The sequence below is a fragment of the Ovis canadensis genome, chromosome 16 (assembly GCF_042477335.2).
Source record: "Ovis canadensis isolate MfBH-ARS-UI-01 breed Bighorn chromosome 16, ARS-UI_OviCan_v2, whole genome shotgun sequence".
NCBI classification, from domain to species: domain Eukaryota; kingdom Metazoa; phylum Chordata; class Mammalia; order Artiodactyla; family Bovidae; genus Ovis; species Ovis canadensis.
In genome coordinates, this window is record NC_091260.1 from 17,058,794 (window position 1) to 17,083,623 (window position 24,830).

The following is a 24,830-nucleotide window of genomic DNA, read 5'->3' on the forward strand; positions in this document are numbered from 1 at the left end:
CACACTTCTCAGTATGCCTTTTTGCCTAGTTCTAACCTTTAGAACTAGGTTACCATCACACAGCTTGTCATGTGCCTCAAACAGTAAAGAATCTCCCTGCTTTGCGTTTGATCTCTGGGTTGGGAAGATCCCCTGGAGAACGACATGGCAACCCACTCCAGTATTTCTGCCTGGAGAATTCCATGGACAGAGGAGCCTGGTGGGCTACAGTCCATGGGGTCGCAAAGGTTCAGACACGACTGTGTGACTAATACTACCATCACACATACTCAAATAAGCAAACAAAATCAAAAAGGGGGAAAACTAAAAAAGAACACAACTAGAAATAAATGAACTTAACTGTATTTCAAAGGGTTAACAAACTACATTAAAAGGGCATGTACCTGACATTTGAACACAGTATTTTTTTTTTAGTAATTTTACCCTCAGGCTACAGATATAAAGAACTGTAAATGAATACTGAACTCTAGTTAGTAGTCTTGTTTTCACAATGAAATACATTAGTGATTCCAAACTATTTAATGTGTATCCTCAGACTGAATAAATAAGTAAATATACTGTGGAAATTAGGAGTCACATTTCTTCACTTTTAGAAAGAGAATTGTAAATATATGAACAGGCAAAGTCTAGAATAAATCTTGTATTAATACTATTAGACTGGAAGGAGAGCTATCAGTATGAACTCGTTTTTAATATGTAAAAATATATAGATGCATGGCCCTGGGGCTCAGCTGGTAAAGAATCCACCTGCAGTGTGGGAGACCTGGGTTCAATCCCTGGGTTGGGAAGATCTCCTAGAGAAGGGAAAGGCTTCTTTCCCTTCCGGCTCTACTTCTTCCAGTGTTCTGGCCTGGGGAATTCCATGGACTGTATAGTTCATGGGGTCACAAAGAGTCAGACATGACCGAGACTTTCACTCACCATGTATATATCATATATATCCATATCTTCTATATAGCTTAGGGCTACATAGGAGATACATGTATTCAAGCTCTTTCCACTTAGACAACCTACAGGCAATGTTACTCTGGTACCATCAAACACACCTGGAGTCTAGATTTTTACTTCTGAATATAATTCTCCACTAAAAGGAACTAGGGGTCCCTAGCTGATTTCAGGACTCTGACAGGTAAAATATAATATGAACCTGGAACAACTTGTCATGCCAGAAAACAAAGAAGTATTCAAAGAATAACAAAGTCACGTCAAAAGAACACAGAGATCAGCCTGGAGGAGCTCCCACTGGCCAATGTGGTACAATTTGAGCATCAAAATAAATAATAGCAACAGATTATACCCCCATGGAAAAACACAGAAAACCATGAGTCCATACCAATATAAATAAGCAAACAAATAGTTGAGAGGAGAGCTCTTTCTTACGTTAAAATGCTGATCAATTAATATAAAAGAAATAGTGAAATTAGAAAAATCACCATTTGGCAACCACCGTAATTATTTCAGACAAGAAGTACCAATGGATGCTAAAACTGGCACCTGTTTGATAATTAAAAAAAGATATTTGCAGTAGCTATAGATCCAGTCTTCATACTAAATACTTACTATTTGCAGAGGAAAAAATAGTAACTTTGCAGCGAAGAAACTTGGTTGGCACCATATGTGATTAAAGTTAACATCAACATTAATAAGAAAAAAAAGATATTATGTGACTCTGGACATGATACACTAAGGACACAATCTCACTTTTGTGGTATGCTTGCCCAGACTACATAATCAGGGAGGAACCTACACGTGAGAAAACATCAGACGAAGTGCAACTGATGAACACTCTGCAAAATAACTGGCACATACTTCTCAAAATGCCAAGGTCACAAAAGACAAAAGTCTCCAGAACTGCACTAGATTAAAGCAGGCTAAAGAGATATGACAACATAATGCATGATCCTAGATGATTTTCTTGGAATATTAATGAAGACAATGATGAAATCTGAATAAAGGCTGTAAACATTAGCATTATATCAATACTCATTTCTTGATTTTGATTACTGAATTGTGGGTAGGTGAGCGAAAGTCCTTATTCTTCAGAAATACACACTCAAGTATTTCAGGGTAAAAGGGTTTACTCTGTGCAACTTTTTCGAATGGCTCAAGAAAATTTAAGTATTTACATACATGTATGTACATATAAAGGACTTCCCTGGTGGCTCAGAGGTAAAGAATCTGCCTGCCAAAGCAGGAGCCATGCGTTCGATCCCCGGGTTGGGAAGAACCCCTGGAGAAAAAAATGGCAACCCACTCCAGTATACTTGCCTGGGAAACGTTATGGACAGAGGAGCCTGCCAGGCTACAGTCCATGGGGTTGCAGAGAGTCAGACACAACCCAGTAAACAACAGCAACAATATGCACACATAAAGAAAATGTAATGAGCAGATGTGGTAAAATGCTAACATGTGGGGAAACTGGAATGAAGGGCATCAGGACTTCGTGCTGTTTCTGCAGCTTTCCCGTGAGTTTGGTGTTACTTTGAAATATGGTTAAAAAAAAAAAAAGGACTTGTGACCCTTTGATAATGCCTTGGATACAGGTTTGGATTTGGCAGACCAGCCATGGTAACTCAGATCTCACCCGTGGTGCAAGCTCAGCTGGCTTAGCCATGTCCGACTCCTCACCGCCCCATCGCCTACAGCCTGCCAAACTAACTCAGATCTCACCTGGCCCCAAAGACACAGGACACCTAACGGTGCTGACCATGTCTAGAGAGAATTAGATCCTCTGAGACTTTACCTGACTAACTTAAAAATTCTCCAGCAAAAGGCAAGTTCCTGTAAGCATTTAGAAAACCCTGCAGAGAAGGATTCCTACTGCTCTTAACCATTACATTACTGGTGAAGGTAGCAGTTTGCCAAAAATGCCGCCTTTCTGAGAACAAATAATCGTCAGCAGAGAACGGGCGCCGCCCTGGCCCAGCCGCTGTGCGCTGTGCTCTCTATATGCAGCCCCACGCATCCTCTCAGCAACGCTCATCTCCACCTTAAACTGGAGAGGCCACCCGGGGGAGGGTAAGGGAGACCACAGTAACAATCTCTCATAGGACTGCCAGGAAGATTTAACGGGGCAATATTTCTCACACAACTGCAACAGTTTCTGGAACATAGAAACTATACCTGTGTCTGTTAGATGAATAATAATAACAGATCCCAAAGATCATATAGCTAAACGGTACAGCTGGGATTCAAACCTAGTCAAACTCCAAGGTTTATATTCTCAGCCACTAGGACTATACTGGAGAAGGAAATGGCAACCCACTCTAGTGTTCTGGAGAATCCCAGGGATGGCGGAGCCCGGTGGGCTGCCGTCTATGGGGTCGCACAGAGTCAGACACAACTGAAGCGACTTAGCAGCAGCAGCAGCAGGACTATACTGCCTCATGGCTTTAAGAATTACTAGAATAAATGTTCAACCTGATCTCAGACTTTCACCTACAAAGTAAAACTACATGATCAATCGATCTCTAAGGTCTTGGGCTTCCATGAAGTTTCAAAGGTGTGAACCAGTGCTTAAGATAGCATAGCAAGTTGACGCTGACCTGAAGTGCCCAAATAATCCACTATTTCCTAACCAGCATATACCAATTACCCAAAGCAGGCTGGTACCTGTTCCAAGCTCAGTTCCAAAATTAGTACTAAGTGTTTCGTGAGAAAAGATATTAGCAGTTCATACAACTCTTTATTCAAGATTGTCCCCCTCTTCAATCTGAAAAGTTTCCTTTGCTTAATGTTTATAAGAGCCTGGCAAAAATATGGGTAAACACACTTCACTTGAAATTGTGTTCGTTTGCAAAGTCCTTCTCCTTGAATGGGTTTCTAAGTGTAGTCAAAGCAATTGTGCTTCTAAGAACATAGAAGAACACAAGAGTGGGTGCCACAAAAACAATGATATTTTGGCCTGTCCACGATTTTGCCACAAAAGCCATAAAGCAGAACCAGTGCTTAAACATCAATTCTATCAACGTATAAAGAAAATAATACTCAAAGTAACAAAAAAACTACTAGAAAATGTATTGCCTGTGGGTTAGATTCATGGGAAAATAGGTATTATCTTATGTCACTTAATCCTTCTAAAACTGCATCTACGGCTATCACCATTACAAAACCCCAAGCTTTATTATCATCTTATTTAACTGAACTGTTCAGAAGGAAGTACTGTCAACAACAGAAAAGAAATACTATATTCTTGCAAATGCCCCTACAAGAGACTTGAGAGACTTGCCCAGTTATACCAGAAGATTCCTTCGCTACAGTTTACACTGCATCTCCTCACATTACATTCCCAGGACATCCCATGACTTACATTCACAGTCACTATGGAGAACAGTATGGAGGTTCCTGAAAAAAACAAAAAACAGAACTACCCTCTGACCCAACAAATCCCACTCTTGGGCATATACCCAGAGAAAATCATAACTCAAAAGATACATGCACCCAATGTTCACTGCAGCACTACTTAGAACAGCCAGGACAGGGCAGCAACCTAAATGTCCATTAACAGAGGAATGAATAAGGAAGATATGGTACATAGCCACAATGAGATATTACTCAGCCATAAAAAGGAATGAAGTTTGCCATTTGCAGAGACACAGATGGACCTACAGACTGTCATGCAGACTTAAGTAACTCAGAAAGACAAACATCACACAGTATCACTCATATGCGGAATCTAGAAAAATGATACAATGAGCTTATTTTTAAATCAGAAATAAGGATAGTGATGTAGAGAAAAAAAACAGAATGCACGGATACCAAGGGGAGTAGGGGGGTTTTAAACTGGGAGATTGGGACTGACGTGTATACTGCTATGAACAAAACAGGAAACCAATGAGAGCCTACTGTAGGGCACAGGGAACTCTACTCAGTGCTGTGATGACCTAAATGGGAAGGAAATCCAAAAAAAGAAGGGATATACGTATACATATGGCTGATCAACTGCTGTGTTAGCAGAAAGTAACACAACATTGTAAAGCAACTACACTCCAATAAAAATCGTTTAAAAAGTCCTGGGATGTGCGTCTCTCACATCCTTGTGCTGACTCTACTAAATCCTAACTTTTAAACCAGCAAGCTCAATTTTAGAGAAAATACTGACAATCCTCCCTAAATGAAAAGCTAACGATGACACTCTCATTTTAACCCAAAGCTAAAACATCAATAAAGTTAAATTGTAGAAGTTGTAGCTGACTTCATGAAGCACATCACAATTTCTCTAAACATGTATGAATCCATTTTTATTTCACTCTCTTTTCAACTCATAGCCATATACGCTGAGTCTGACGCGATATACAGCAAAACACTTATATTAGGTCATAGAACAAATTTTTCTCTTAGATATGCTTTTTGACACTTAAAACTTTTTTCAGTTTTTAAAAAGATTTAATAATGACCACAGATTGTAAATGTTATAAGTAGCTTTTAGATTGTGTCAGGAGCAAATTTAAAGATATTGTTAATCAATACTTAACTATATTAAAATTGTATAGCATTTCTCCTCAAGATTTTATTACAAAAATAACTTGCCAATGATGTTCATACTTCCTATTTATTATTTTTTTTAATTTATTTACTTATTTCTTTGGCTGCGTTGGGTCTTAGTTCGGCACTTGGGATCTTTGGTCTTCATTGCAGCAGGCAGGATCTTAGTTACAGCAGGCAGCTCTCTTACTTGGCAGCATGTGGGATCTCTTGGTCCCTGATCAGGGATCAAACCCAGACCCCCTGCATTTGGGAGCCTGGAGTCTTAGCCACTGGCCCACCAGGGAAGTCCCATATACTTCCTATTTATTATTAAATCAGAATACTTTCTCAATGCAAATGGAATTCTACTCTACATCTGAATTGTCTTCACTTCTCCTCAGTGTCTCATCTGAAAGTGTCTTCTCTCCCCCTTCTGTAATAAACAGTGAAACTTCACTTTCATACACATAAGACTTTCAGTATACATCCTTGTCCCAAGTTGAAAAACCTTCCTCTATCACTGAAGCGCAAGTTCTGGCCCTATTTATTATTCCCTCCTTAAAATGGTTAAGGATCACCTGTGACAGAATAAACAAAAACTTTTATTCCAGTCATTTGCGTGCCCTATGCAGTTATGTTGTAATTTCTAGACAGTACATTTAGTGCTGGTATACAGAAAACGGAAATACAAACACACACACAAAGCTGTTTTCTACCCCACAAAGGATTCAATACAAAAAGATAGTCTCCTTCTTGCTTCCAGGAGTATTCATTACATTTTACTACAGGTAAACAATTTTCCCCATTCTCAAAACTCCTGTTATAGCTTAAATGTCTTATTCAATATTCATTCCAGAAATACTGGGCATCATTTTATTGTTTTCTCAAGTCTCTTATGTCCTACTTGTTATATGCAGTAACACACCTCAATTTTTCACTTCATAATCATGAGGTATTAAAGGGCATATAAACTATTCTGAGTCATTTGGGAAGAGAGACGTATTCACACAAGATGCAATCATCACAAACCAAGAATCAAAAAAGCCAAATTCACAGAAGGGTTTGTTCAACAGGCCGTGTGTGTTAATTTTTGGCAACAAAACAATGATCAAAGGCCCAAAGCTTTTTAATCACCACCAAGTTAAAATTTTTATTTCCAGGGTAACTGAAGTCCAATGCAAATTGGTGACTATCAGAAAAAGTACAAGCTGTGATAATGAAGCTGTATTAAGGACCACAGGTCCCCTCCTCCCCACTTTTAAATGAGACACTCCAGGTGATAGATGGCCTTGGTTCCTTTTATCAGCTATAAACTATGTGTGTGAGTTCAGTCATGTCCAACTCTTTGAGACTCCTTGGACTACGGCCTGCTAGGCTCCTCTGTCCATGGGGATTCTCCAGGTAAGAGCACTGGAGTGGGTTGCCACGCCCTCCTCCAGGAGGGATCCAACTGAGGGATCCAACCAAGGGATCGAACCCACGTCTCCTGTGTCTCCCACACTGCGGGTGGTTTCTTTACCGCTGAGCCACCGGGGCTTGGAGGAGGTGGTTCCAAATATCCATACACTGATATAAGTACAGACAGTCATTAACATATGGGTTCCAACCCCCATCCTTAAATTGCTGGATATGCCAATCAGAATGAACTTTCTTGACACCTCCTTCAACTCACCCCTCAGGAGAATCACCAGTCTAATTTGAAACAGATAGATATTTTAATACGCCACTAATGGTGATTTAGGATCACAGGCCTAGAAAGACTTTATGATGTTTTCTCTAAATTAGACAAAGTGTTCTTTTTCTTGTACTTTAAGGACCTCAAGGAAACTGGTTTCCCCACAAAGCTCAACTGCTAAACTCAAGTCAAGCTTAAGTCAAGCTGAATATTAAGCTGAAAACATTCAGTCTGGGATAGCAAGCAGAGGTAATGATGAAAAAGAAGATAACTGAGTAAATGGGCACAAAAGAATTTTAGAAAAGATGATCACTTTTTTCCATTTGATCCTGTTAGATAATTAAGATTTTAGTTTGAAATTTCTATCTTGTGAGATGCAATATAATTTGTTGACTAAAACCAAAGGCAATTTCTCAACTCATTTTTCACTGCTGCCATCTCTATTTTGGAGTATGAACATAAGAGTCCTTAAGAACCATGTTTCATTAACTTCCCTCAACTATGTTTACTGCCATGAAAGAAAACACTCACACGTACACTTCTGCGGCAAGGAAAGAAGAGTCAACCACAACCGTCACTTTCGGTGGAGAGAATACTGAATTAGAAAAGAGAAGACAAAACTTACAGTTTGGGCTACTCTTTTCATTCCTTAATCAGATCAAAGCTTTCTTGTGCCTCAGTTTTCTCTCTTCTAAAACGGTAATATTAACATCAGACTTCCTCAAAGTCACAGTTTCCTTGTAAGAATCAAGAAAATGTATATGAAGATTAAAAAAACAAAAAAAAAATTACAGCAAAGACTGTATTGAAATCATGGTTCTTCTCGCATAGTTGTCTCTGTAAACCTTAAACCATTGAAAAACCATTATTTTGATAACTTCAATAGGATCCACTCGTTGAACATTACGAACCTACAACCTGATACTTACATACAAGTTCAAGGATGTCACACAGTATACTCAATGCATGTTTGTTGTGCAAATAACACGGTCAGGAAGGGAGATTTTAATCAGTAAAAAACAGGACAATGGGCTTCCCTGGAGGTCCAGTGGTTAAGAATCCACCTTGCCATGCAGGTGGGACACCGTTCAATCCACGGTCAGGGAAGACTGCACATCCCGTGCAGCAACTAAGCCCCTGCACCTATGCCCTAGAGCCCATGAAGAGCAACCACTGAACTCAGCACACCCGCAGTCCATGCTCTGCAACTAGAGTTGCCCTTGCTCAGCAAAACTAGAGACAGCCTGCATGCAGCAACAAAGACCCATGACTGTCAAAAAATAAAATAAATAAATCTAAAAATTTAGGACGAAAAGCTGTTTGCATTGCTAAAAAAAAGTATTTGCATTGCTAAATATCTCATAATATCAGGCATGTGTTACAAAATTATACATGTTATAAAGTTATATTTACATTAATGACTATCTCCACCCCAAACACAATACTCTTTATTTACAGTTTTTTTATGGAGGAATGTGGTTTAGAAAGTAAATAAAGGACACACAGTTCCAACTTTCAGAGTGAAATCAGTCTTTAATAAAGTACCTTAAGGAATCTCCACTGGCTCAGCAGTAGAGAATCCACCTGGAATGCAGAAGACGCAGGTTCGATCCCTAGGTCGGGAAGATTCCCCTGGAGAAGGGAATGGCAACCCACTCCAGTACTCTTGCCTAGGAAATCCCATGGACGGAGGAGCCTGGTGGGCTATAGTCCATGGGATCGCAAGAGTCAGACAGACCAAACCGTCAACTCTGCAACCTCAATAAGTGACTGTAACTTTCTTCTGGCTTACCCAGTGGCTCAGTGGTAAAGAATTCACCTGTCATGGGGGACACGTGGGTTCGATCCCTGGGTTGGGAAGATTCTGTGGAGGAGCACATGGCCACCTACTCCAGTATTCTTGTCTGGAGAATCCCATGGACTGAGGAGCCTAGTAGGCTACAGTCCACAGAGTTGCAGAGTCAGACACGACTGAAGCAACTGAGCATGAGCAAAGTACTGTAAAGAGCATTTTTACCTTACAGTTTGTTCCTAGGCTCTGCTCTCCTCCAACATCCTCCAAAATATGTGCTTCAAAACCCCCCAACACCTAAATTCAGAGAATTCTTAAAAGGCATCTTCATTATTTCCTGCTATACTTTATAGGCTGCACGCAAAACCTGGATTTCTGCTGCATTCAATATAAGCACAGAATCAGCTCAAGAACAACCTAATACCACTGGTCTGGGCAGCTTTAAATATAATTAACCCTCTTTTCATATACAAAGCAATTCAAGTCACCATTAAGTTTGCGAACGATGACAGAATAATACATAAACAAACACAAAATAAGTGGGGAGAGTTTAACAAGCAAATTAGATCACTCCCTCCTTTTACCAAATAGCCAAATAAGAATCTATCCCAGAATTATCATGAGGAAAGTCTCTAAAGATAATGGGAAATAATTGTACAACATTACAATAGTTTTTATTATTATAAATTTCACCCCCAAAAGCAAATAACTAAAGCCAAGCAGAAAAAATTTTCATCCTCCAAATGATAAAACAATCATAACCATTCATTCATTATTTCACTTATTTATTCAGTCAGCAACTGCTGAAAGCACATGTACCGGGAACTATACCAGAAATGAGGCAGACAGTGAAGAAGAGTCAGAAAAGGCCCCGGGCCTCAGAGCTTACAAATAGTGGGAGAAAAAAGAAGTAACTGAACAAATAATTTCCAAAAGCAGTATTAAAAAATGAGGGAGATCGTTCTACTTGTAAGAACTGTAATAAAAGCACCACAAAGCAAATATTTACATTAAAGCAAAGGCCCCCTCAGTTGGTAAAGAATCCACCTGCAATGCAGGAGATCCCGGTTCGATTCCTGGGGCGGGAAGATCCGCTGGAGAAGGGATAGGCTACCCACTCTAGTATTCTTGGGCTTCGTGGCTCAGCTGGTGAAGAATCTGCCTGCAATGCAGGAGACCTCGGTTCAATCCCTGGGTTGGGAAAATCCCCTGGAGAAGGGAAGGGCTACCCATTCCAGTATTCTGGCCTGGAGAATTCCATGGACCGTATGAAGTCCATGGGGTCACAAAGAGTTGGACACTACTGGGCAACTTTCACTTCACTTCACTTCAAGCTTTATTTACTAGATACAGAGATCCGCTGACATCCCTTCCAGGATTCATCTCAATCTAGTCCATTTTTCATAAGCAAGAGTCAGACTCTCACAAAGACGGCAGACACCAGACCTTACCGACCAGGTCCTTCTCAGCATCTCTTCTGATTCTAGTTCCTCCTGCATAAACCACAGATACAGGATCTCATCCAACAATCCCTTTTCTATGAAACAGTCACTGCCTTGAGCTTCCAAAGGTTAAATATAATACTAGGTTGCCCCAACTGCAGTCAGAGTCGGAATATTTTACACCCAAGAGAGAAAAAAGAAAAGTGAAGCCATGTCAAAGACAGGGAGAAGCAAAGGCCTAACAGTGCCAAGGTGCACTTTCAGCTTCAAATGAACTGAGAGGTAAAGTTCACACCTTAAATGATCAATTATCTTCACTTACAGAGTGCATTCTAAGCCAAAAGTTGCTCCAGAAAAGAAAGACCACCCTGAGGGCTTGTTCCCGACCCTTTTAATTCCTGGTGAAGGCAAATCAGTTAGTGAGAGTACGTGAACCAACTTCCAGACCTGTAACCTGATGGTAGTTAGTGGTATAGCTACAACAGACACCATCTCCTTCATCCCTTCACTATTTTTAATGTTTTATCTTGCCTTTGTTTTCTCTCAAAGTTAGCATCAAAATTAATTTGGATAGCAATGCATTCTTAATACAGTACTATTCTTTCAGTAATCCTATGAAACTTCAAATATGTAATACAATGCCCAACACAGTGCACCTATCCTGAGTAGATAAAAATTGATTGAAATTACATGTGTCACATAAAGATTTTTTCTAGGATCTAGTCACATGACTTTTTAAATTGGTCCCAAAAAACTCAAGAGACAGAAATAAACACCTGTTTCAGCATTCCAAAAATATAATTTAAACTATTTTGTAAATATATTTTTGCTATTTTTTAAGAACCCTAACAAAAAGTACCACACATCAAATGTTAAATTTCAAACATAAAGACCATCATGAAACATGTTAGCTTATGCTGCTGGGTCAAACTGACCTTAGAGTCATTGGAATGCTTCTCTTGTCTACTCTACTCATATATGAACTTATGGAGATTTTTGAAACTGTGTCCTGACTGGGAAAACCACAGCTCTGAATGTACCTTTTATTAATACATGCACATACATATTCACTCATGTAACACAGCTTTTGAACTGTGGTGTTGGAGAAGACTCTTGAGAGTCTCTTGGACTGAAAAGAGATCAAACCAGTCAATCCTAAAGGAAATCAATCCCTAATATTCATTGGAAGGACTGATGCTGAAGCTCCAATACTTTGGCCACCTGATGTGAAGGGCTGACTCGTTAGAAAAGTCCCTGATGCTGGGAAAGACTAAAGGCAGGAGGAGAAGGGGATGACAGAGGATGAGACGGTTGGATGGCATCACCAACTCGACAAGACACGAGTTTGAGCAAGCTCTGGGAGATCATGATGGACAGGGAAGCCTGGCATGCTGCAGTCCACGGGGTTGCAGAGAGTCAGACACGACTGAGCTGACTGAGGGAACTGCGGGAGCGGAACTGAACTGACTGAGGGAACACACTAATACAGCACATGGATGTCTAGGCTTCGTTAAATGTCACAGCAATCTCATCTGTTCAGTATGTGCTCTTATCATAAAGCTACCTGAAGAATGCTCAGTGACAATAAAACAAACTGTAATACTGTGTGACATGTTATTGTTTGAGCTCTGAGTACACCTGCTGATGGTGTTAGTAAGTCAGACTTTAAAAAAATCTTCTACAGAACTTTATGAGACTCTAAATCATTTATTTTTATTTTTTAGAGACTATATACAATCAAAATAAAAAGAAATCAAATGCTGAGACTGATGTTACTGTTCAATGTAAGATATACTTAAAAAGAAGGTTCAACTGTTTAAAATGCTGGAGCCTACTGATTTCATCCAACATGCTCATTTAAAGGTAGCAGATACAAGAGCAGAAGTGGAACCAGAACTGAAGAATTCTGACTCCTAAATCTTTTTGTTACATGACATGGTCTTATTTAACAAGGTTCTTGCTCTAGAATTAAGTGAGCCTCCTATTAAGACAGTTATCATTTTCTCCCTAAAACCGTTATAAAGTTTTAGATGTGCTTCACACAATTGTTAACTGAACCTAAAGTACTATGAGAAAACTGAAGTCGCTGTCCCCAGGTCCAATATAGCTTATGCTCTGAGGAGGTAAGTAAATGTACAAAAATAACCAGGATACATTTTTGGGAAAAAGGGAGGGGGGACGTGGATTAAACAGTACAAACTTGCAGTTTTAAGAAGCACTAGTTATAAAGATCTAATGTTCAGTATGGTTATTGTTAATAACACAGTACTTTATACTCGAAAGTTGCTGAGAGGTGATCTTCAAGATTCTCACAACAAGAATGTGTTAATCATTCTGATTCTGGTAACTGTTTCACAGTGTATGTGCATATTATATCATGACCTCGTATGCTGTATCTGTCAATAAATAGTTGTCAATCAGTCCTCAATAAAGTTGAGGGAAAGGAGGAGGGAGGAGAATAAGCACTGAAGAACAGTGCTACGATGTTCAGGATGGCAGGATTAATTCTGGGCAGAAAAGAAAAAGTCTCACACTTGTTCAGTGATGAAAGATTATCCCACTGTTGGAAGTTAAGACAGCAGAAAAGAAGCAGGAGAAGCTTGGACTCTGGATCCACTATAGCCTAGGAAGTAAAGAATCATACATATCCTGTTAGAATTAGATCTAATTCCCAATTACTCTTTCCCTGTGATACTTTTGTCACACAGACCACAGGCATGGAAACTATCTGAACAAATGCAAAGCAGCCCTCTGACCTTGCTTATACCTACAAGTCAATTATAATAAATGCAAAAGCTATCTGAAGGGTTTCTTGTGATGTTAGAATTTAATCAGAAAGGCCCAAGAGTCACTAATTCATTATTTTTTAACATTGTGAGCAAATGTATCATTAACACTTCACACTCAAGTAAAATTTACATAAAATTATCCCCCACATGTAAATATTTCTTGTTCTCAGATGACTCCTCCCATAGAAATGTCATTTCTAAAAACTGAGCTATAGTGGAAACTTCTGCAAGTTCTACTGCAAAGACGCAACAGTTTGGCATACAATATCCAATGTACACTCAGTGATATTTAACCTCTCAGGTCAACACATGGGAGTTCATTCCAAGCCACACTTAATTCTTGCTAGCTGCAAGCCAAGGAGCTGACGCAAGACGCAACAGACGCTTGACTGTTCTTGGCCAACACACATGCATCCTTAAGTACATGCGCGTTAGGAAAGTCTCAACCTATGGTTCTTGAACTACCAGTGACTCATGAAGAACTTGCTGGTAGCCTAGTAGTGCCCGATAAGCAGAAGCAGAAAGCTGGGTAGGTGGGAAGAATTCAGGTGCAGTGGTCCACCAAATGAAGATAAACCATTCAGGTGGTCTGCAGTAAGGAAAAATGAGAGAATCACTAAATCAGCAAACTGGTCATCATGCCCAAACACGATCATGTTGCTTACCAAAGCCAACCTAATGCTTTCTTGCAACGAGAAGACTGTGTTTCAGTCAAAAATCATGAGAGAGAAAACCAACTCACTACATAAAAGCGAAAGTTCCTTACTGTTATTAACACTCAATAATTATTCTCACTGGAAGATTCACCTGGATATAGCGCTATTAGCAAGGTGCAGCCAAAGCTTTGCATTTATAGTAAGAAAATTAGATTTTAAAATCCACTGATTAAAATTTCTCCCTAAGAAAGACAGGTGTCATAGACTAGGGCTATCAAAAATCAAAGGAATAACAATCCCTATATTTCCAATGGTTTAAATCTTCTGTTCATACTACGTAACTCTAGCCATTGATTCCTAAATATAAAACCAGAGATGAAAAGGACAGCTCATTTAACAGCCATAAGACAACTCTTCATTTAAAATGTCTTTCCAACATAACTTCCCAGATAATCTTATCTGGGAAAAAACTTCAACCCTCTACTTAGTAGAAAATTGAAAACGAGTGGGACAAGCCCAATGGGAGGAAGCAAATGAGGCAGGAGCTACCACATACCACACCAGTTTTTAATGTACACTGGAGTGCTTAATTTTTTTCTCAAAGAAGATTCAGCTTGCCCCATATGGTGGTATTTTCCAACTGTAGCTTCCACTCTAATTTCAGTTCTCATACCTACTGAACCTATGTAGCTACCCAAAGGACCACTGTATTTCCAACCTACATTTTCTTGCTGGATATTTTCCTTTCGGTTCTTTCCACACAACTCCATTCCTCCTAGCAAAATCAGCCCCCTTCTGCTTTACATCAAGTAAATGCCTCCTATTTCACAGTATGTCTCTCTCCAATTGGTATGAAATTTTATGCATCCTCTCGTTAAGCCCCAGAGCTCACCAACCCAGAAAAACATGAAAGATTTTTATTTCTACTGTCACACTAGGGATAAAACGAGGAGACTTAATCTTTAGTCCCAGTCATGTTCAATTTGCTTCTTTCCTTTTTTTTCTTAACCATAGGCACAGCCCTAAGAGAAGCAGCAAAAGAAAATTCAATAAACAACCTCGTGAGATGACAAGTAATACACGAAACACTGGAAATACATAAAGAATAGATTTCCATGATGTTCTTGAAGAAAGTAACTGATGTCTCGCAGAGAATGTGTCTGTTCTGGAGTTCACCAATCTCAAAGGGGCTGTTGGTACATTCTGGAGCTGGACGCCCATGAAGTCTGTCTCATCTGTCTTATATTAGGATATGAGTACCAAACTACGACTAGAATGTCCACAACCACACTAGAATGAAAAGTTCAAATGCAATGACATCTATCAGTTTCACAGACAGACCTGTTTCCCAGTAACTCAATAAAATTCAGTATACTAAGTACTCACTACAGTCAGGTCCTGAGAGGTGATTTCTCATTTCTCTACTTTGTGAAAATTCCATGACTCAATTCTTAGTACTTTCCTCCTCTTTTCACTTAACTCGCAAGGAGATCCAACCAGTCCATTCTAAAGGAGATCAGTCCCGGGTGTTCACTGGAAGGACTGACGCTAAAGCTGAAACTCCAATATTTTGGCCACCTGATGTGAAGAGTTGACTCATTGGAAAAGACTCTGATGCAGGGAGGGATTGGGGGCAGGAGGAGAAGGGGACGACAGAGGATGAGATGGCTGGATGGCATTATCGACTCGATGGAGATGAGTTTTGAGTGAACTCTGGGAGTTGGTGATGGACAGGGAGGCCTGGCGTGCTATGATTCCTGGGGTTGCAAAAAGTCGGACAGAACTGAGCGACTGAACTGAACTGATAGCCTTCATTCCGGAGAAGGCAATGGCACCCCACTCCAGTACTCTTGCCTGGGAAATCCCATGGATGGAGGAGCCTGGTGGGCTGCAGTCCACGGGGTCGCTTAGAGTTGGACACGACTGAGCAACTTCACTTTCACTTTTCACTTTCATGCATTGGAGAAGGAAATGGCAACCCACTCCAGTGTTCTTGCCTGGAGAATCCCAGGGACCGGGGAGCCTCATGGGCTGCCATCTATGGGGTCGCACAGAGTCAGACATGACTGAAGCGACTTAGCAGCAGCAGCAGCAGCATAGCCTTCATTCACTTTTACCCCTTCAGCCAATTTCGCCAGCTGGCGCCAAAGTCCACATTCATAATCCTGAACATTAAGGAGTTCCTTCAAAATGTAACTTCAAAATGATGTCCAACTTAAAAACTCTTCTGTCAATTAAACTTTAACATACTTAAAGGTTGCTTTCTCCAGACAGCTTTCTTATTCCCCCAAATCTGACACGCCACCTCAGTATTCTTGGTTTACCCAGGTTCACAAATATGGGATTATTTTATATATCCCCACATCCAAAAAACCACCAACTCTTGCCATTTCCCTCTCTAATGTATTCCTCTCTCCAGTCTCTTTCCACTGTAAGCAATCTTTACCAATGCTTCTCGAACTTGAACGTGCATGGGAACTGTTGGAGAACACTACTAAAATGCAGATTCTGATTCAGCAGTTTACGGCTAGGGCCTGAGAGTCTGCATTTCTAACATGCTCCCTCCTGATGACAGTGCTGCTGGTTGAGGAATCACACCTTCTAGCAGCAGAGGTCACTTCGTGTTCCTTTACTCTCTCAGCATGCGCACAATTTATTCAGTGGTATTTTTTATCTGTTTAAATAGTGCTTTTTAGTTGCCTCATACATGCACATTTTATTATGCTTTCCTAAAAAAGGATTCTAATATATGCAAGAAATAGGATAATGATTCCTTTTTTTGGAACAACAGCAACCAATACAAAGTTTGGCATACTATGGGTACTCAATGGTTGTTGACTGTAAAGTGCTTCCCCAGAAAAGACAATACTTATCTCGATTAAGAAACTGAAATGGGTTTATGGATCATGTCAAATTTTAAAAACAATTTCACTGCATAGCAACCTTTTCATCAGATCTGACAGAGGAAATAAGCTTAAAATGGCTTTCTATTCATAGTTAAGACAAATGTTAGTTATCAGATTTGTAAATTATTGGTTATAGATTTATTCTTTATCCATCAGTGATTAAAAAATTTAAAACTGAAACTATACGCACAGGCAACAAAGGTGCAAACAGACATACAGAACTCCATTAAACTTCTGTGAGTCAAAAGACACCATCAAGAGCATGAAAGACAGCCTGCAGAATGGGAGAAAATATTTCCAAGCCATGTATCTTGTTGTTCAGCCGCTCAGTCATGTCCTACTCTTTGTGAACCCATGGACCACGGCACGCCAGGCTTCCCTTTTCTTCACCAACTCCTGGAGCTTGCTCAAACTCATGTCCTTTGAGACAGTGATGTCATCCAACCATCACATCCTCTGTCATCCCCTTCTCCTCCTGCCTTCAATCTTTCCCATTATCAAGGCCTTTTCTAGTGAGTTGGCTCTTAGCATCAGGTGGCCAAAGTATTCAAGTTTCAGCTTCAGCATCAGTCCTTCCAATGAACATTCAGGACTGATTTCCTTTAGGATTGACTGGTTGGATCTCCTTGCAGTCCAAGGGACTCTCAAGAGTCTCCTCCAACACCACAGTTCAAAAGCATCAATTCTTTGGTGCTCCACCTTCTTTATGGTCCAACTCTCACATCCATACATGACCACTGGAAAAACCATAGCTTTGACTAGACGGACCTTTGCTGGTAAAGTAATGGCTCTGCTTTTTAATATGCTGTCTACGTTGGTCAAAGCTTTTCTTCCAAGGAGTAAGCGTCTTTTAATTTCATGGCTGCAATCACCATCTGCAGTGATTTTGGAGCCCCCCAAAATAAAGTCACTGTTTCTACTGTTTCCCCATCTATTTGCCATGAAGTGATGGGACCAGATGCCATAATCTTCGTTTTCTGAATGTTGAGTTTTAAGCCAACTTTTTCACTCTCCTCTTTCACTTTCATCAAGAGGCTCTTCACTTTCTGCCATAAGGGTGGTGTCATCTGCATATCTGAGGTTATTGATATTTCTCCTGGCAATCTTGATTCCTGCTTGTCCTTCATCCAGCCTGGGATCTCGCATGATGTACTCTGAATATAAGTTAAATAAGCACGGTGACAATATATAGTCTTGATGTACTCCTTTCCCAAACTGAAACCAATCTGTTGTTCCACATCTGGTTCTAACTGTTGCTTCTTGACCTGCATACAGGTTTCTCAGGAGGAAGGTATGGTGGTCTAGTAATCCCATCTCTTTAAGAATTTTCCAGTTTGTTGTGATCCACATAGTCAAAGGCTTTGGCATAGTCAATGGAGCAGAAGCAGATGTTTTTCTGGAATTCTCTTGCTTTTTCTATGATCCAGCGTTGGCATGGACGTTGGCAACTTGATCTCTGGTTCCTTTGCCTTTTCTAAATCCAGTTTGAACATCTGGAGGTTCTCGGTTTATGCACTGCTAAAGCCTAGCTTGGAGAATTTTGAGCATTACTTTGCTAGCATGTGAGATGAGTGCAATTGTGCGGTAGTTTGCACATTCTTTGGCATTGCCCTTCTTTGGGATTGAAATGAAAATTCATCTCTTCCAGTCCTGTGGCCACTGCTGAGTTACCCAAATCTGCTGGTATACTGAGTGCAGCACTTTCACAGCATCATCTTTTAGGATTTGAAATAGCTCAGCTGGAATTCCACCACCTCTACTCGCTTTGTTTGTAGTGATGCTTCCTAAGGCCCACTTGACTTTGCATTCCAGGATGTCTAGCTCTAGGTGAGTGATCACACCATCGTGGTTATCTAGGTCATTAAGATCTTTTGGTATAGTTCTACTGTGTATTCTTGCCACCTCTTTTTAACATCTTCTGTTTCTATTAAGTCTACACTGTATGTCCTTTATTGTGTCCATCTTTGCATGAATTTCTCTAATTTTCTATGATTTCTAATTTGCATGATTTCTCTAATTTTCTTGAAGAGATCTCTAGTCTTTCCCATTCTATTGTTTTCCTCTATTTCTTTGCATTGATCACTTTGGAAGGTTTTCTTATCTCTCCATGCAATTCTTTGGACCTCATTATCTTGATAAGGGTTTAATACACAGAATAAAGGTTAAGATACTCTTACAACTCAGTAGCAAAAACAAAGCCCAAACTCAATTAAAAACAAAAAGGCAAAGGACTTAAATAGATATTTCTATTGAAAGAAGATATTCAAATGCCAAATGAGCACATTAACATCACTATTACAAAATGCAAGCCCAAACCATAAGATGTCCCTCGCCTTCAGTTCAGTCCAGTCGCTCAGTCGTGTCTGACTCTTTGCAACCCCATGAATCGCAGCACACCAGGCCTCCCTGTCCATCACCAACTCCTGGAGTTCACTCAAACTCACGTCCATCGAGTCCGTGATGCCATCCAGCCATCTCATCCTCGGTCATCCCCTTCTCCTCCTGCCCCTAATCCCTCCCAGCATCAGAGTCTTTTCCAATGAGTCAACTCTTCGCATGACGTGGCCAAAGTACTGGAGTTTCAGCTTCAGCATCATTCCTTCCAAAGGAATCCCGGGGCTGATCTCCTTCAGAATGGACTGGCTGGATCTCCTTGCAGTCCAAGGGACTCTCAAGAGTCTTCTCCAACACCACAGTTCAAAAGCATCAATTCTTCAGTGCTCAGCTTTCTTCACAGTCCAACTCTCACATCCATACATGACCACTAGAAACCTGCTATAAAAGCTGTAATTTTTAAAATGGGAAATAACAAGCATTGGTGAAAATGTGAAGAAACTAGAACCCTTGTATGCTGCTAGAAGAAATGTAAAATGGTGCAACCACTGTGGGAAAATTTACCTCTAAGAAGTAAACACAGAATTAACATGACCTCTCAATTCCTACGTTCTCCTAGGTATATATCCCAAAGCATTGAAAACAGGGATTTACTCTCTGTACACTAAAGTTCATAGCTGCATTATTCACAACAGCCAAAAAGTGGAGACAATCCAAACGTCCTGCAATGGATGAAGGGATAATCAAAATATGGCATGTACACACAATGGAATATTATTCAGCTCTAATAAGGATTCCTGATACTTGGTACAAGATAAACCTGTAAGACCTGCTAAGTAAAATATACTACCAACAAAACAATAAATATTGTATGATTCTACTTATATGAGATATCTAGAACAGGCAAATTCAGAGACAAATAATAGATCAGAGGTTACTAGGGGTTAGGAGGAGAGGGGAGCCAAGATATTGCTTAATGGATCCAGAGTCTGTCTGGAGTAATGAAAAACTCTGTAAATACACAGTGATGTATTGCATGCTTTGGATATAATTAATGCCATTGAAGTATACACTTAAAAGTGGTTAAAATAATAAGTTTTATATGTATTTTACTAAAATTAAAAAAAATTAAACTAGAGGAAAAGGAAAAAAAGTCAGCATTCTTTATTTTAGCCCCAGTTTAAGCTCTAACTCTGCCATGTTAATCAAGTTATTTAATTTCTCCCAGCATCAATCCATCTATAAAATATCCACCTCCCAGAGTTGTTGAAGACTAAGTGAGAACATACTCACAATACCTGTTACACAATAAACACTGGATTAAATGGTAGCTGTTATTACTCAAAAGCATTCTTCTCATCAAGTAGGTGTTAAGGATGCTATAAATGGATATCCAAAAGAACGCCACGATATTCTCAAGACACTCTGAAATAAAGAAGTCAATGTTTGAGATTTCCCTGGCAGTCCAGCAGTTAAGAATTTGCACTTCCACTGCAGGGGCATGGGTGGCTTCGATCCCTAGTTGGGGAACTAAAATCCCACATGCTGCATGCAGCAGCCAAAAACCCCCGATCAAGTCAATGTTCAGCATCCCGAGTTCTCCTCCTGTAAACCTAGAAGCTGGTGACCACCTGGTCAGTACTCTTGGGATACCACTGAAGGCACAGAATAAATGACACACCCAAAGGTGAGAACCTACTTTGCACTGACACATCACTACCTTCACTAAAGGATCAAAACACGAAAAGGGAATTGGCTGTCTTCAACGAATTTCATTTTATTGTTTTTTATTCATATATTATTAAAACTCGTCAGAAATTTAATTACTTAGTAAATGCCATCGGCCACAGTCTTGTCTAGAGGACCTAAGTGCCAACCTCAGCATCACAATGTCATCATAATAAGGTGGAGAACTATACAAAATGTGCCGTCTGAAAATGTCAAAACAGCAGGAAGTTCTAGGAGTGCGGAAGCCTGGAGAGCACTGTTAAATAATCTTGCATAAGTTCTATCACATAACTTTCTTGAATAAAATTAAACATTTTAAAAATGGTCAAAAAAGCTGAAACTCAAAAACTGATTTCTAGGCAAGGTATGCCAGAAGATACAGCAACTGATTCCAAAACAATACATAACACAAATCTTACAACATTCATAAGCCATTTCCATATTCTAAAAATTCCTACAAAAACTTCCTAAATTTCTTCAAAGTACTGCACCTAGAATGGAAGTTATTCTCAATATACACATTTATTTGCATACTTAAGAGACTTAAGATTCAGAGGGAAAGGGAAAGTACAGTACCTCAAATGGCCAAAAAAATTTTTTAAGTCATTTTACTAAGTCTGCTGATATTCAGAAAGTGAAGCCATCCTAAAATGATGATGTTTGCACAACACTGTGGATGTAATTAAATCTGTCATGAAAATCTTAAATCTGTCATGAAAAACATTGGGAAACTGTTTTACTCCATGCTGAAAAAAATTTTTTCATAGCCCAATATGTCCAGATTAAAACCACTACTATATATCTGAAAAGTGAAGGATCTATGCCAACACCCTTAGGAAAAAGTCTCTCCCTCCCAAACAAAAATCTACTATAATAAGCTAGTAACTATTTAACAAGTTAACCTGAAACACTCACCTGGGCTAATTCCTTTAAACCACAATTAACTCTTTAACTTTCATGACAATAATGGAGAATAAAGGCCTCCACAAATTACATTCTAGAAATAATTCTTTTATCCCACACAGCTCACTCCTTCACCCCAGTTACATCAGGGTCATGCCTTCTCTCCAAAATTATAACCAAGGTTTCACGACTATTTTTCTAAACTTTACTCTGAAAAGGTAAAGCATAGCTTAAAATCCAGGGAACTCAGTTCTCAAAGAAGCTGACACTATAACTATCTAACTAGGTACCACTGATAATAATAAACTACCAAAAGCTAATACTTCTTGCTTTTAAAAGCCCGTGCTAATAACGTCTGGCTGGTCACAAGTCACACCACCAAAAGGCCTTAAAACCATAAATTAGTTCAAGTGCACTACCAACAAGAGAAAAATGTTGAATTAGAATGTTAAAATGAGTGTGAAAAAACTTAAACTACCTATAACAAGCACACCATCTATACTTAGCAAAAAGTAATACTACTTGTATAGTTCAGTACCATTAATGATCACCTCACCCACAGGATTTTGACCCTCAATTTGATCTTAACCCAAGGTTATTTTAAATCATGCCCCCTTTTATCTTCCTGCTTTGTTTTTACTGCAAATCTCATTGTTAACGTGCCACTGAGTAATTATGCTATGACTTGAAATGCACTACCAAGTACCGCTTTCCATGGGCAATTTTTTTTCAAGATGCTTTGCTGAGCTCTCAGTTTGCCCAGGACTTAGTCATACAGGATGCCCATACATTTTAATGAAGTAGCATGGCTAAACATCATGTAATCAGGACATTTACAAGTCAAAAGTTAGGTGTATGTGGAGTTTAATGACAGGCAAGCAACTGGTCCAAATGCTAGCATGTTAAGAAAAAGTTGTAAACCCACCCACCCAAACGATTTAGTTTAGGAACTTACACCCCACATTTCTGTGACATCTAACATAAGGCTGGAACAAAACCAACACTGTCATCTTTGCTATTCCTAAAAGCTGTTTCTTCTTTAAAACATTCTGTCCTCTACACAAGGTATAGAATGGGCCCAGCAAGAGGTCATATAACTAAAAGTAGAATTAACTGGATTACTCTTCTCCTATACTACAACATTGATTGCATTAAAATAACTCTCCTCAGCAAACATATTTACAATAAAGTACAAGTGCGTTCCGTGTCACAGAAACTTTTAAAGTGCGGATCCTACTGGGGTAACAGCATTTGTACTTTTATCCTACATTATTTTCCTTTACGTAAGATGGATAGGAATTTGACTAGCCCACCCCGACAGTGCACTGGCCCAATAACCCCAGGCTGGAGCAAGAAGCCACGTTTTACTCCGGCAGACCATTTCCCCACCCCTCGTTAAAATAATGCCTGTGGCCACTTGAGACTTCCCCAGCCGAGTTCCAGAAACTTGCAGGTTTAAATGGCCAAATTGGAACCAACCAGGGCAGCTGTCATCTGAAACTCAGGAAAGCGGAGACCAGCCAACTCTGCTGAACAAGGCCGGGTTCGGAGAGATGTGGCGGGGCCCGTCGGAGGGAATACATTAGGCTCCCCTCCCCAACCTCCCCCCCCCCCATCAGTTCGCTTTCCTGCAACCCCAGCGCCGCCATCCTGTTCCTGAATAATTAAACGGGCTGGAGAGCGAGCGAGGGAGCCAGAGGCAGTTTCTGGTCGAGTTTCCCCAGCCGAGGCGGTGGGGTCGAGAGGCCGTGGGCTACCTTCCTGGAGCGCGGAGTGCTTTTCTGGGACGGGGGTGGGGGAGTCAGGGAAAAAAGGGGGCGACCCGGCGGCCGGCCGGAAGCGGAGCGCGGGGAGTGACGTGGAAGAGGGGATGACAAAGGGGCGCGGGGGCCCCGGCCGCGAGGCCCGCAGGGGCCGGGACAGGTGGCCAGGCCCGGCCGGGAACAATGGGGGGCCGAGGCTGCCCCCTGGCGCTCACCTACCTCCGGTGCCCTCCGAGTTCTCGTTGAGGCTGCCCGAGGAGTCGTGCTGGGCGCCCACACACCCGCCCATGGGGGCCCCCGGCGCCTCGTCCGCCACCTCCGGGCGCTCGTCCGGGCCCGCCGCCGCCTCCGCTTCCTCAGGCGCCGCCGCCGCCGCCGCCGCCGAGCTCCGGACCAGCGCTCCGCTCCGCTCGCTCGCCGCGGCCCAGCCTCCGCCCCCCTCTCCGCTCCACCCACCGCCTTGGCTCGGCCCCTTCCTCCGCGCCCACTTCTACCTCAGTCCCCGGGCCGCCCGCCCAGCAGGCCTGGCCCGCGCGCCGCCCTCGCCTCCGGCTCGGCCCCGCCAGGCTGGGGCTGGCCCATCCCGGGAGGGCCGCGGCGCCCACCTCACGCCTTCACAGCCCCGCGCTCCCGCGTGCAGGCGAGCCCCGCGCCGGCGCCCCGCGGCCGCCAGACCCCATCGGCCCCCGCCCCGCGGCGCCGCCCTCCGCATCTAGGCCTGGGCTCCGCGGGGCCCTCCCGGAAAGGCCGGGGGGCGGGGCCGTGGGAGGCCGCGCGCTGATTGGCTGCGGGCGGGGCCGCGGGCGGAGGGGCGGGGCAGGAGGCGGGGAGGCGCGGAGGGGATGCGAGGCGGGCGGGAGGGGGCCCCCGAACCCGAGGGAACGAGGCGGCTGGGGTTCCGTCCCCGGGAAGAGGCCGAGAAAGCGGGCGTGGAGGAGGGAGAGGGAGAGACGGGAATGAGCAGAGAGAGCGATGGAGGGGGAGAGAGCAGGACAGACGGAGTAAAAGTGAATAGGAAAAGTGGAAAGGGGAGAAATCGAGTTTCTGACTCCTCCTCCGGCGTCCCCTCCTTCTGGTAGAAGCGGGTCGGGAGCGGGCGGGGGTGGCGCACGGAGGAGTAGTGATGGAAGGCTCGCGGGCGGGGTCCCACGTACCCGGCGGAGGGGTGCTCCTGGCTGAAGATTGAAGTGCACCTTGTGGATTTGTGTAGAGTCCAGTGGGTTGCTATCCCAAGTCCTGGCTTCTTGCCTGCCCCATCCCCCTGCCCCCCTGCAATCTCTGTGCCCCATTACTAGACGTAGAGGCGGGTCTTTGTGGTTGCAAACTGGACTGAGATTACAGAGGCAGGGCATCCGGGGCTGCGAGAGATAAGCGTG

The 24,830-nt window shown here is 41.8% G+C and overlaps 1 protein-coding gene across 1 annotated transcript in view; it reads right to left on the reverse strand.

The window, feature by feature from the left end:
• Window positions 1-24,203, reverse strand: part of UBTD2 (ubiquitin domain containing 2) — a 60,038-nt gene extending 35,835 nt beyond the window's left edge. Inside the window, exon 1 of the mRNA XM_069556055.1 lies at window positions 23,674-24,203. Coding sequence (XP_069412156.1) covers window positions 23,674-23,743 — 70 coding nt within the window. The 5' untranslated portion in view covers window positions 23,744-24,203. The remainder of the gene's footprint in view (window positions 1-23,673) is intronic.
• Window positions 24,204-24,830: the final 627 nt, after the last annotated feature.